A 14,544-nucleotide genomic window follows, 5' to 3' on the forward strand; every position below is an offset into this window, starting at 1 on the left:
CACATATCTTAAAACTTGTTCTATTTTTTGACAAATTACGATGTCAAGGTTTATGGCTGCCTCTCTCTCTCACACACACACTGTATTTATGTATTATATTATGGGTGAGAAAAGCTATGTGACCAAAGCTATGTGACCAAAGGTTTAATTTTTTAAGGTTGGTTGAAAATAAAAGTGGAAGTACTTGTCTAACCTGGTACTTCCGATTTAATGAAAACATACAGTTCAAACTATAAAATCATATTCTGGATATAACATCCATCACATCCACATCTTTTGAAAAATATGTCTTAAATATTTTTTTTTTTTTTTTTTTTGGTAACTCAGTTGTTTGTGGAATTATTAAGGACTCCCACACACACACCTGGCAGTGTAGTAGCAAAACACTACACTTCATAGCTTTTTATCTACATTAAAAATATGATTGACAGTGCAATAAAATATTTGTAATTGTTAAATAAAATGGAAATATCATCAGAAATAAATTTTGAAACTTTCATGACAAAGCACAATTTCTTAGTGAAAACCCTTCTTATCTTTGTGTACCTTTTTGATACTTTGCTTAGTCAGCTCTCATTGATTTGCTTGGCTTCATCCCATTCATTCTCGCTCAGACAAAACAGAATAAAAACAAAAAGCTTAGTCCTAAGGTTTATAAAAAATGTGCTATAGAAAAAAACAAAACAATTAAACAATCTTGTCTAGCCTCTACTGGGACAACTGTAACAAAGACTGGCAAATGCATTTATCATGTCATAACAGGAAAATATAGAAAAGTGCTATTTGTACAGTACTTTACAAACAGTATTGAGATGGTTAAGCAATATTAATATCACTTTTGGAATTTCACTTGTTAAGGTCTTTTTTTTTATTAAATAAAATGTATTACCTGTAGATATTCTTTCATACGTTTATGTATATGTTTACAATAAAAAAAAGCTTTTTGAACATATTGTAGCGCTGTCCCTTTTTTTGCGGCACCAGCAATAAAGTCGCTGACAACTGTCACTCAAGGCTGTCACACACACTTTTAACGGCTCCTCCCCCACCACTCACATGCGCAGTCCTATGCAGCCGTGCAGTCTAACTAACCCCATTCACTCCTGGCTGCGCATACACACTCACATGCATACCAGCTTAACAATACACACAACATGTACAACACATAACAGCAGGTCTTTTGAGCCCCCAGTTGTCTGGGTCGCTACAATATTTTATTTTATTTAGGTTGCATTCCTGTTCAGCATAAACAGAGCTTTGTAAACGTGTTTGGTGTAAAACCCATGGAGCTTGGAGTTCAGTTGTTACCGTACCGATAAAGTCTCATCTCAAGCCCAAACTTGGGAAACCTGAGAGACTTGAACAGGGAAATGGCAGGGGAGGGTGGTTCAATGAGTGGGTTCCATTGCCTGTGGAAGTCTGGCCTTTGGTACCCATGTGATAGCTTGTGCCTTTCTCTGTGTATGACAGACAACTCAAACAAGGAAAACCTCTTGCTGATCTATTTTCAAGGATTATAATGACTATGGTTAATTTGAGTAGGTTCATTTGCAGTAGTTATTGAGATAAGAAACATGTATAGAAACTACATTAAAATGTGTGGTCCCTAGTTAGATGACACAATATTTGAGATGATGATCAAAGTAGGCAGTACAGATGCGTTTCATGTGTGGTGGAAATTTATGGAAATATGTGTGAAATTAAGTTACCTCTTCACAGGTTACATTTAGAAACTAGAAAAATGTAAGGATTCACAACTCTTACCAGCAGTTTGTTCTTCTGTAGCTCAGTACTCAGGGTTTTTGCCAAGTTTGTATCAGCAGGGTCATAAATTAAGTAGACAGTGCCTGTCCGAGGGCGTGCAGACTTCGCTTGCAGGTGCCAGCTGTCCTGCAGTAACACAAGACCGATTAATCTTTACCTCAGATCTCGTCCAATATGCAACTCCAATATGTTCAGTTGTTTAAACAATTGTATTGAGACATTTGGATACAATTATTTGTTATGACGTCTTTGGGTATTTAATCAATTGATCTGTGCCATGGGAATATGTCTCTTACATTCAAATGAATAATGTACAAGCTACGGTTAACATCATTACTTAGGCAGAAAAATGGGAGCCAAGTTACATGTACCTTTGGAGAACTGTTTTCAAACCCCTGTTTTGTTTGTACTAAACAGATCTATCTTAGACAAACTTCTATTGATCACACAAAAAAAAAAAACTCAACTGAAGTTGTAAATAATGGGGGCCATGAGGTTCTACAGTGAAAGTCTAATAAAAATCAGTATGACTGCAAAGGTATTTTGATAATGGAATACATGATAAGCAGGGGTATATGGTAGTTTCACTGATTCACCCTGTATGCACTGTCAAGGAATAAAGTTAAGATGGTTTTTAAAATGAACTTTATACACTTTCAAATGCAGATTCATTAATACACGCAGTTACTATTTATTAATTACATTGTGGTTACTATTTCATAATATTTTTCTATATGAACATAGCACATTAACAAAATGTAACATTTATTTAGCAAAGTCTTTATGCTGTTTATATAATTTAGTTCATTGTGTATTTAATAATAGTGTAAGCACAGTGTAGTAAATGTACCTGTTTTAAAGTGTATTCCAAGGCCACCTGATGTAATGTTTAGGACATGGAGTTAGTAACATATAAAACATGTAAAGAGAGAGGCTCCGCCTCTTCGAAGGCCCAACGCATAGTAGGGTGGTTCCGTCATTGAGGAGACCCAAGAAACAGGAGGGGGGTCACTGTCTCTGAGACGACCCGACATAAGAAGAGGGGTCACCGTCTCTGAAATGACCTGACATATGAAGAGGCTCGTGAACCGGAAAGAAAAAACATTGATTATTAATATTAAACACATGAGAGAGGTTCCAGCTCTTCAATGGCTCAACATATGCAGTAGGAGGATTCTGTTGCTGAGGACACCCGACAAACAGGAGGGGGGCCACCGTCTTTGAGGTGACCCGACATATAAAGAGGTGACATCGTCTCTAAAGTGACCCGACATACAAAGAGGCTTGTGAACCAGAAAGAAAACATGGAGTTATTAGTTATTAGAACATATACAGCGGGGTGTTCCACCGCTTCAAAACCCCAACATAATAGAAGGGGGTTCCATCGCTGAGGAGACCTGACAAACACCTCACACAAATAGAGTCATCAGAACCTGAAATAGAAGAAGACAATGGATCATGCATGCTAAAGGAGGGGTTTGGCTGGGGGTCCTGTCTGACTCGTGGAGAACCCTCCTCTAAGAGGTAAATGAAGCAACGCTTGACAAAGGGATGGAGAAAGTGGAATCACTAAATCCCCAAAGAATGGACCCCTGGCTCCCCGCTAAAGACACTTTTGAGAAGAAAAAATGAGACCCGCCAATGCATATAGAAAACAAGAAAACATTTAATACAAGAAGAAAAGAAAACATTTAACACAACAAAGGGGTTAGTAAGTTGCTCCCTACTAACTATGTGTAGACGCTCTACACAGTGGAAAGGAAAAAAAAAAAAATCTTTTTTAGGAGGAAACCTTTGGTGGCCCTGGCAGAAAGGTTATTCCCACTCTGGACATACTAGCAATGGACTGGTGAACAGAGGATATTTCAAATGGGGAAGAACGAATGTAAGCTTCAACTGCTGATGAGGTCCAGTGCCCCATATTTTTGATTAGATGCTGGTTAATTTTTGCTTTTGCTGCTGATGTGGCTGCCCCAATTTTTAATGAATGAGGAGTGTAGAATTGCGGGGGAAGTCCTGCTCTGGAAACCAAAATGGAGAGATGAGAAGTGAACCAAAGCCCTGATACAACAGACTGGCTTGAACTGATGAACAGGGTGTCAGAAGATGAAATGGGCTAGTGTTCTGTAATATATCTCTGCATGGAAGCATATGGGCATAGAGGAGAGTCAATTTTTTGAAAGCTGAATACGTTGTCCTTGCCGAAGCTGATCCGTTTTTGAAATGCGTAGGAAGAGAATAAAATGGGAATCTAAAATGACCATGAGATCACTGCAGCGAATACCCAGAGTAGGAAAGCTGGCAATCTAATGAACTGTATATTCTGAGCATCTCAAAATCCCCCAAAATGCATATAGACATATGGTCTCCATTGTTAAGTCATCAAATGGAGAGAAGCAGCCTTGATGGAGGATTGAAATCAAATTGCCAAGAATGTCTATAAAGATAGGCAGGCGAGAAAGAGAAGCGGCCAGAGAGCTCTTAGAGATTCCACGCAGGAGGAGATGGACAGCTGGAATTGATAGTAGAGTTGATAGTTGTAGCTGGAGCCATGACCCAGTCCTGGTTGAATGGAGTCGGATTAATCCTGCTTTGGGAACAGAAAGTTACATAAGTAACCCAGCCTGTAGAGTACAGAGATCTGGTAGAGGGAGCAAGTGCTGAAGCCATGTGAGCTTGCACTGAATTAAGTAGCTTGCTGATACAGTAGCTGGGTTCAGTTGAAGATCAGCTGATTGAACTGGGGGGTTGCTGCTGGAGTTGGCAGGGCTGTGGGAACCAGATGGTGAAATTTGGAAATCTGTAAACGAGAAAGAGCATCAGCTGCATTATTATAGATGCCCGGTAGATGGCAAGCTTGCATTAGAAAATTATTAGATACTGAAATCCATATTTAGCCGCCGTAGTAATTGCAAGATAAGAGGGGAACTGGAAAGGCCTTTATTAATAATGTGCACTGTAGGTACGTTATCACAGTAGAATAGTAGTAATTTCTTAGTCCAGGGATGACCCCACAGCTGGGCTGCCGCAACTATTGGGTACATTTCAAGAAGAGCTGTGGATTTTAGATGTGGAGATAGATTTTCAATTTCCGGAGGCCATATGGAAAATCATTAATCATAAATCCCAGAGGTGAGGTGTCTGTATACAAAGCCAGGTCGTCATAAAACATAGAGAGTCCGTTCCAATGCTGAATATGAGGTCCTCCCTTGGTGGATAATGCGAATTGCAAAGTTGAAATGACCTAGCAAGGAAAGCAGTGCACATTTCCTGATCGTTGTTACTGATCTGAAAGTTCTGAATAAGATAACGAATATGATTGAGTTTGGACTCGGGGAGGCTGGCTTCAAACTTTCTGTGTCTAGTATGATTCCCAGAAATTCCAGAGAATAAAGGATTTCCGATTTTTTTTTTTTTATAATACCGGAATGTTTATGGGAGTGGAGACTGTGTGCATTGGAGAAAGTTGCTTGCAAGCTACTGGGCAGATTGTGTTGGAGTGCATCCTTGCGAGTAGTGCACATGTGGATGAAATGGCATTGCCTGTCTGAGCAAAAACCAGTGTTGAAATTATTACAGATTTGTTTTCCTCCTGCAAATCAAATTATTGCTATTGCTGCCTTCGGGCAGAGGGATGTTGAATGACCTGTAGAAGCATAGACCCCACATACGTTAGCTCTCAGACCACCAACATCCTATTAAACAAATCTGAATCAGGTTGAGCCCAGTCAATGATGTGGTTGTCGGATGCCAGAATAGCTGCTGCTTTTGCTGAGAACGCTTAATGATAATTAAAAAAATGGTGGTCCCTCAGTATCTGACAGACAGTTCCACTATGTAGAATTCATAGGAGTCTAGTTCGGCTGTGCTGTTAGGATATACTAAACATAGCGCGTCTCTGAAAATAGCGAAGGCAAGGACGAATTTCCCCAATGATAGATTTTTCAGTAATCTGGGGTCTCTGCTTTTTAGTGTTACTGATAGATCCTCACAATTTACCACTCTATGATCGAAGAACTCTGATGTCGATATCAATAATGAGCCGTATGCTGATGCAGTAGCAACGTTGTATATCGGAGGGTCTGTTGTAATGATCGATGTTAGAGCGGAACCGGAAGTAACTGTAGCAGATGCTACAGTATTTACTGCAGGAATTACTGAAAGAGCAGAACTTTGTTTATCTTGCTTGATATTAGATACTCTTTTATCCATCTTCACTCAGTTTGGTACTGACCGAAGATAATGTGTCGGCGAATGGCTGCATGAATGTTTTTATTTCATGGAATATCAGGGAGTGCTGTTGCTGGATTCCGCTAGCTGGAGCGGTTGCCTGCTGATTAGATGTGCTGGCTGTATTGATATCTTGCTCTGGCACAAACTGTCTGCTGTCTGGTTGGAAACACTGAACGGCTGGGCACAGATGGGGAGCTTTTTTGGGTGGAAAAACTGGTTCTGCTGAAATGGAACTGCAATAAAGGAGAAAAAGTGATTCTCGATTGCTCCCTGCTGGGATCACGCTACCATTTTTGAGAAGGGTCTTTATGAACTTCTTGAGCATCCAGTCCTTCCAGTACAGTCGTTCAGGAGATGCATCCCAGTCACTTGGATCGGTGGAGATTAGGTCCTTGGGCGGCAGGTAGAGATAAAGTATCCCGGTTGGGAGGAGCCTGTTCAGATCTTACAGAGATGCCGGACGGAAAGAAGAATGGAGAGCTGATCGCACCCTGGTTTGAAGCTGCAGGAAAATGCTCTGCTACAGAAAAAAATCCTGAAAATCCAAGCAGGGGATATATTTGTGTTTGGATAACATGAGTGGATAACATGAATGAGATAACTTGAGTGGGATAACATGCTTACCAGGACTAGTTTCGAGTATGTTTGCTTACATTCCAATCCAGTGCTGTGATGCTGAAATTCAGGACAGGGCTGTGCTTCAGTAGTTCAAACAATACTGCCACCTATACATGTTTTATAACAACTTTAAAATGGGTATAGGTGCAGAAAGACGGGCCAATGTAAAACTATGAAATTCTTTTGAACACATGAAATGTTCTCTTTGAGCTGTTGCTTGTTAAGAACATAAGAAAGTTTACAAATGAGAGGAGGCCATTTGGCCCATCTTGCTCGTTTGGTTGTTAGTAGCTTATTGATCCCAGAATCTCATCAAGCAGCTTCTTGAAGGATCCCAGGGTGTCAGCTTCAACAACATTACTGGGAGGTTGGTTCCCTCACAATTCTCTGTGTTAAAAAGGGCCTCCTATTTTCTGTTCTGAATACCCCTTTAGCTAATCTCCATTTGTGACCCCTGGTCCTTGTTTCTTCGAAAAAGTCCATTGGGTCGACATTGTCAATACCTTTTAGAATTTTGAATGCTTGAATCAGATCACAGCGTAGTCTTCTTTGTTCAAGACTAAATAGATTACATTCTTTAAGCCTGTCTGCATATGACATGCCTTTTAAACCAGGAATAGTTCTGGTCGCTTTTCTTGCACTCTTTCTAGAGCAGCAATATCCTTTTTGTAGCGAGGTGACCAGAACTGAACACAATATTGTAGATGAGGTCTTACTAATGCATTGTAAAGTTTTAACATTACTTCCCTTGATTTAAAATCAACACTTTCCACAATATATCAGAGCATCTTGTTGGCCTTTTTTATAGTTTCTCCACATTGTCTAGCGGAAGACATTCCTGAGTCAATATAAACTACTAGGTCTTTTTCATAGATTCCTTCTTCAATTTCAGTATCTCCCATATGATATTTATAATGCACATTTTTATTGCCTGTGTGCAGTACCTTACACTTTTCTCTGTTAAATGTCATTTGCCATGTTTCTGCCCAGTTCTGAATGTTGTCTAGATCATTTTGAATGACGTTTGCTGCTGCTACAGTGTTTGCCACTGCAACAGTGTTTGCCACTCCTGCTATAGACATCGTCTGCAAATTTAACAAGTTTGCTTACTATACCAGAATCTAAGTCATTAATGTAGATTACGAATAGCAGAGGACCTAATACTGATCTCTGTGGTACTCTACTGGTTACCACGCTCCAAGACCATGGCATTACAATGTATCCTCTTGTGTGCTCTGTTTCCATAATCGCCACCTTTTTCAATATGAGCAGCTGGCTCTTTGAGCTTATATATAAGAACATAAGAACATAAGAAAGTTTACAAACGAGAGGAGGCCATTCAGCCCATCTTGCTCGTTTGGTTGTTAGTAGCTTATTGATCCCAGAATCTCATCAAGCAGCTTCTTGAAGGATCCCAGGGTGTCAGCTTCAACAACATTACTGGGGAGTTGGTTCCAGACCCTCACAATTCTCTGTGTAAAAAAGTGCCTCCTATTTTCTGTTCTGAATGCCCCTTTATCTAATCTCCATTTATGACCCCTGGTCCTTGCTTCTTTTTTTAAGTCAAAGAAGTCCCCCGGGTTGACATTGTCTATACCTTTCAGGATTTTGAATGTTTGAATCAGATCGCCGCGTAGTCTTCTTTGTTCAAGACTGAATAGATTCAATTATTTTAGCCTGTCTGCATACGACATGCCTTTTAAACCTGGGATAATTCTGGTTGCTCTTCTTTGCACTCTTTCTAGAGCAGCAATATCCTTTTTGTAACGAGGTGACCAGAACTGAACACAATATTCTAGGTGAGGTCTTACTAATGCATTGTAGAGTTTTAACATTACTTCCCTTGATTTAAATTCAACACTTCTCACAATATATCCAAGCATCTTGTTAGCCTTTTTTATAGCTTCCCCACATTGTCTAGATGAAGACATTTCTGAGTCAACATAAACTCCTAGGTCTTTTTCATAGTTCCCTTCTTCAATTTCACTATCTCCCATATGATATTTATAATGCACATTTTTATTGCCCGCATGCAATACTTTACACTTTTCTCTATTAAATTTCATTTGCCATGTGTCTGCCCAATTTTGAATGCTGTCTAGATCATTTTGAATGACCTTTGCTTCTTCAACAGTGTCTGCCACTCCTCCTATTTTTGTGTCGTCTGCAAATTTAAAGAGTTTGCTTACTATATCAGAGTCTAAATCATTAATGTAGATTAGGAATAGCATATATATATATATATATATATATATATATATATATATATATATATATATATATATATATATATATATATATATCACACATATTGCTGGCATAATACAACAAAGAAAATGCAAAGTATGTTCAGTGTATAAAATTACTGCTTGCAGTGAGACCTTAGCTTTGAACACAGATTAATAGTTCCCACAGGGATCACTTTTGAGAAGAAAGTACTTGATGCTGTAGCATTGTTTGATGCAAATGATGAAGGTATTTTTTGAAAGTTAAACAATACAATTTGCTCTTGTATAACGATCTTCATGCGAAGCATCCCAGGGCGCTTTACAACAAGACCCCAAAACATCCAGACACAATTCAGAATCTATGATAACTCCCCAATTTTTCAAAAATGACCACCAAAAGGAATATTAATACAAGGCGATTTAGCCAAACTGTGCCTGGAGCCAAGCAACAGCATCTCTGTCTTTTGTGGATTAATTTTCAGATGATTAGCAGTCATCCATGCTTGGTGCTCATTCAAACATTGAGACAGAACAGCAGCTGCCATTTCTGATTCAGTGGGAAATGAACAGTATATTTGTGTGTCATCAGCGTAGCAGTGAAATCCAAGGTTGTATTTGGCAGTGATGGATGCAAGGGGGAGCATATATACGCTAAACAGCCAAGCACAGAGCCTTGTGGAACTCCGTACTTTGCATCACTGGTTTCAGAAAATGAGTGACCCAAAGAAACAAATTGGTGCCGGTGTGATAAACATGAGCAAAACCACTCCAAGGCAATGCCTCCAATTCCAGTAAGATTATGCATTCTTTCCAATAAGATTCTGTGGTCTACAGTATCAAAAGCGGCTGAATGATCCAGTAAAACTAAAATAGATAATTGACCAGAATCAGCAGACCGAGGGAGATCATGACAGACCCTTACTAATGCAGTCTCTGTGCTATGTCCTGAAAGGAAACCAGACTGAAACTTCTGCAGCATCTCATTTCTATAGAAATAATCCTGAAGTTGGATTGCCACTAGTTTTTCTACCAGTTTTGCAAGAAATGGGATGTTGGAGATAGGCCTGTAATTCTCAAGTTCTTCAGGAGAGAGGTTATGTTTCTTCAGTAGTGGTTTAACTACAGACAGTTTTAAAGCAGAAGGAACTCCAGATGTAAACTAATAAAATCAGATGACGTGTACTGTACTGTATTTAGCACACCCTCACTGAATTCAAAGTATATCTTTATAAACCGGAGACAGGTCTGGAAAGAAGTTAAAGCTTCAGTGTCCCCACAGCCACCTACAATTTTCATAGAGGTTTGAAACTGTTTGAGTTGTGACATCATCAACATACAACTTAATTCGATCATTGATCAGTAAGAATTACTGTCATCTTACCTAATATACAGTGATTCTAAATTCTCAATTTACTTGGGTAAGAATTAGAGATTAATACATGAAGATAGATTCAGTGTTTAAGTGAATTTTTGAACTAACCCTTGATTAAATTATTCCCAGGGTCATTGCTGTGCATTTTGAAGAGGTCAAAGAGTTGTTCAGATTATAGAAGTAGACTCAACATTTCTGAGCGGTTATCATTTCACTCTCTAGATTACTGTGACACTGTGAAGATAAAACAGTTACATTACATGGTTTGCTGATATGTATCAAACCCACAGACAGGCAGACACAGTGCAAGACTGCCAGCAAAAGATGAAATAGCAGATTATCCAAAAATAAAAATGAAAAGCCAGTACATTACTACCCTGCATTAATCCTCCATGCCAGCAAGCCGCACATTAAATCAGTACATTAATAAACTGCTCTCTTCAGTCCCCTGTTGTTAACAGGATGACAGAAGTCTGACAAGGTTAATATTTTAGAAGTTTTTAGTTATTATTTAATATACTGGGGTAGGGCAGAAAAGCCCTGCATGTAAATAGGGGCAGGGCAAAGCTCTGCTGATAAATGTGGTGTGTTTGGGTTTTATTGGAAATGTATTGTTATGATTTAAAATGTATTGTTTAAGTTTATTTAAATGGGAGATGTTATTTTTGTTGTGTTTGAATGTATTTTGTGTTTTTTAAAAGAAGGGTTTTATTATTTGTTTATTTAGCAGATGCCTTTATCCAAGGTGATTTACAGAGACTAGGGTGTGTGAACTATGCATCAGCTGTAGAGTCACTCACAATTACATCTCACCCAAAAGACGGAGCACAAGGAGGTTAAGTAACTTGCTCGGGGTCACACAATGAGTCAGTGGCTGAGGTGGGATTTGAACCGGGGACCTCCTGGTTACAAGCCCTTTTCTTTAACCACTGGACCACACAGCCTCCGGTTTGTTTATTATTGTTGGTTTAAATGTGGTCTGGCAGAGGCGCAGCTTGTCTGACAGCTCATGAGACTGTATCGACTGCAGCGAATTAATTAAGAGTTGCTGTCAACCACGCAGATATTAAAACCCCCGAGCAGAATGTGCCCATCTCTAGATTAATTATTTAATTTATTGCTAATCTGGAGATGGTCACCGGTATAAAAACCAGCAACTTTTGCTGGTCGGGGTGGGTGTTTGGAAGGAGGAACGTGAGCGAGCGAGCGAGCATCGAAATGAAAGTAAAAAGAAAAGAAAGCAATTTAGTTTTTGTTTGAACATTTATTTTTGCTCTGTGAGCAGTAGTATTTTTGTACAACATTTTTATTTATTTTTGTTTTCAATAAAAACGGCGCACCAACGCTTTACCTGCTTGTATATCTCTGTCAGCTTTCTGGTCTGGGGACGTCATCACACGGCCGTCCTGTCACAGTACCTAATTATAACTTTGATTACAAAGGCCTTTAGAGTAAAAAACACAATTAAAATGTAATAACAGCACAGTTCTATGCTCATACCAACACATTTGTGATAAAGGCCTGGCATTTCTAATTCCCGTTCCATTGAAAAAAAAGTGGGAGGCAGAATGGATTAGCAAATGCATTTTCTGTGTTTTTTTTTTTTTTTTAATATACTGTATATATTACATATTGGCATTCATGTAATAACCAAAAAATAAGCATTGATTATTTCCATTAGAGTAAACATTCCACCATGGGAGTTTATATTGAGATTATATTAATTTTGAATGTCCTTTCTTTCGCATTGCCGGTACAAATTAAAGCTGACACCAATTGGAATTGGATTAAAATAAAAGTATTTCGTTTGGAATTAATGACTTAATTCCTAAAGCAGTTCACTTCCAGAGCAGCCGACTCATCACATAAGCACGCCTTGTCTCTACAGTACAAGGCTTATATCCTGCACATGCGGTACGTATTTTGAAAGTATTTGTGTTGTTAGTTTTGGTACCCAGACTGACAATAGTTATGTACCAAAATGACTTTACAGGGCAATTAAAGTGTAAATGTTGTGGTTCCGAAAAATATAGCTTTATACATCCCCACGTGTTGCTACAACTTTTTAAATAACATACCTGTAATTGTTCTTTTCATTGTTAACACCCTGACAACTTCGTAGACTTATCACTTTAAAGTCTGTTTCAAAGTGTCCACTCTGGTGCACTGGGGTTTGAGATCTGTCCTCTAAATCACTGCAGAAAGATAGTTATTGCTGTGGTACTTGTTTGATACTTAATATCAGTGCACTAGAGCTGAAAGTTTGAAAAGAGCTTTAAAACTGTTGTTAAGTGTAAAAGGGTGTCAGGATGTTAACAATGAAAAGAAAAATGACAGGTGCGTTATTTAAACAGTTGTAGCAACACGTGGGGACGTGTAACACTATATTTTTCAGAACCCCTCTACTTATTCTTTAAGGTTATTTCAGCGCAGTGTGTGTGCAATTTCTTTTTTTTAAACCGGGCAACTTCTCCCGACATGATAGGTTTAGCTAGGGACGACTGTATCTCAACAGAATATATCTTAATCTTAATCTTCAACAATATCAGGTCATTGGGTTAGCAATGTATGACAGCTGGATTTAAATGTTATTATTTGACATATTTAGGGGCAGCAGTGTGGAGTAGTGGTTAGGGCTCTGGACTCTTGACCAGAGGGTCATGGGTTCAATCCTAGGTGGGAGGCACTGCTGCTGTACCCTTGAGCAAAGTACTTTACCTAGATTGCTCCAGTAAAAAAAAAAATACCTGCATAAATGGGTAATTGTATGTAAAAATAATGTGGTATCTTGTAATAATTGTAAGTCGCCCTGGATAAGGGCGTCTGCTAAGAAATAAATAATAATAATAAATAATATCTTGTCCTTGTAACATTGCAGTAAATATCTGAGCACAAGCATGTTTCAGCATATAAACAAACACAAATACATGGGGGTTTTATTGTGCTGTCCCTGTGTGTTAAATAGCAGTTTAGTATGGGTATGAAATACCACAGCTTAACTAATCTTATTCTTGTTGTTCACTTTGTATCATTTTGTGCCTCATCCTGGTTACTTTTTAAAACTGTTTAAAGCACCGCTGTGGCCTCCATAAAGCTTTCAGAAGATCAAGTGCATCAGGGGGTAACCATTAATAAACACTCCATAGAGCAATTGTGGTATTTGTTATACAGGGGTTAATGGTTGTGCCCTGTGATCAACTGTCATTATTAGTATTTAGAAGGTAGAATTTTACCAGTCTATAAATACAATAGGTACAGTGTATGTGGGAATGCATGTTCTGTGATAACTTATGATTTTGTATTATTATTACTATGCACTATCCACCTCCCTTTTGACCTATATAGTCTGTATATGAAGATTTATTTTCACAAAAACCCTCTTTGAAATTGCAAACACATATCTGAGATTTCTCTAATCTTCTAGAAAAGTAATTACATTTTAATAAAAGGGCATCGTTCTAATATCCTGTGGAAAAGTACTAAACATATTGTAGCAATCTTGGTTAACGCAGGCAAGCGCATCACCCAGGGCGAGGCAATCCACACACAGGCAGAGGGCGTGCACGAACCTGGGACCTCTCGCACTAAAGCATAGCACCGATACCGCTGTACAAAAAAGCCGGCTCCTTTGCAAGGAGCATATATAGTCTTCGTGTGTGATTACGTCACCTACCAACCCTGCTGTTGCCTCTCCCCGTGCACGCTACAATATTTTTAGTTACTAAAGGGCAGCAGTGTGGAATAGTGGTTAGTGCTCTGGACTCTTGACCGGAGGGTTGTGGGTTCAATCCCAGGTGGGAACACTGCTGCTGTACCCTTGAGCAAGGTACTTTACCTAGATTGCTCCAGTAAAAACCCAACTGTATAAATGGGTAATTGTATGTAAAAATAATGTGTAAAAAATAATGTAATTGTATGTAAAAATAATGTGATATCTTGTAACAATTGTAAGTCGCCCTGGATAAGGGCGTCTGCCAAGAAATAAATAATAATAATAATAATACTTTATGATTTAGAATTTGATCTCCATTAATAAATTCGTGTCATGTTCTTATTAAAATGCATAAATCCTCATTTGAACACTGCAGGGGGAACACAGTTCATTCAGATAGCATCACATGATCATGCAGGCCGACATAATCTCTAGTTCACTTTGCTTTGATGTATTGTTGAGTTTTTATTATTACTGCAGTCTCATTCCCTTTTTCAACACCTATTTCTCAGAAGAATATTTAAAATATCAGCATTACATTGGGTACAAGCCCAGTCCCACAGAGTGCATACATGAATATGAATTGGAATCTTGGGAAGTTTTTAAACATATTTTTC

The 14,544-nt window shown here is 38.6% G+C and overlaps 1 protein-coding gene across 1 annotated transcript in view; it reads right to left on the bottom strand.

The window, feature by feature from the left end:
• The window catches only part of LOC117394535 (uncharacterized), a 50,308-nt gene that overhangs the window by 22,794 nt on the left and 12,970 nt on the right, over nt 1-14,544 (bottom strand). Inside the window, exon 3 of the mRNA XM_059020879.1 lies at nt 1,765-1,890. Within this exon, the coding sequence (XP_058876862.1) occupies nt 1,765-1,890 (126 nt within the window). The remainder of the gene's footprint in view (nt 1-1,764; nt 1,891-14,544) is intronic.

This window comes from Acipenser ruthenus, chromosome 3, assembly GCF_902713425.1.
Source record: "Acipenser ruthenus chromosome 3, fAciRut3.2 maternal haplotype, whole genome shotgun sequence".
NCBI lineage: Eukaryota > Metazoa > Chordata > Actinopteri > Acipenseriformes > Acipenseridae > Acipenser > Acipenser ruthenus.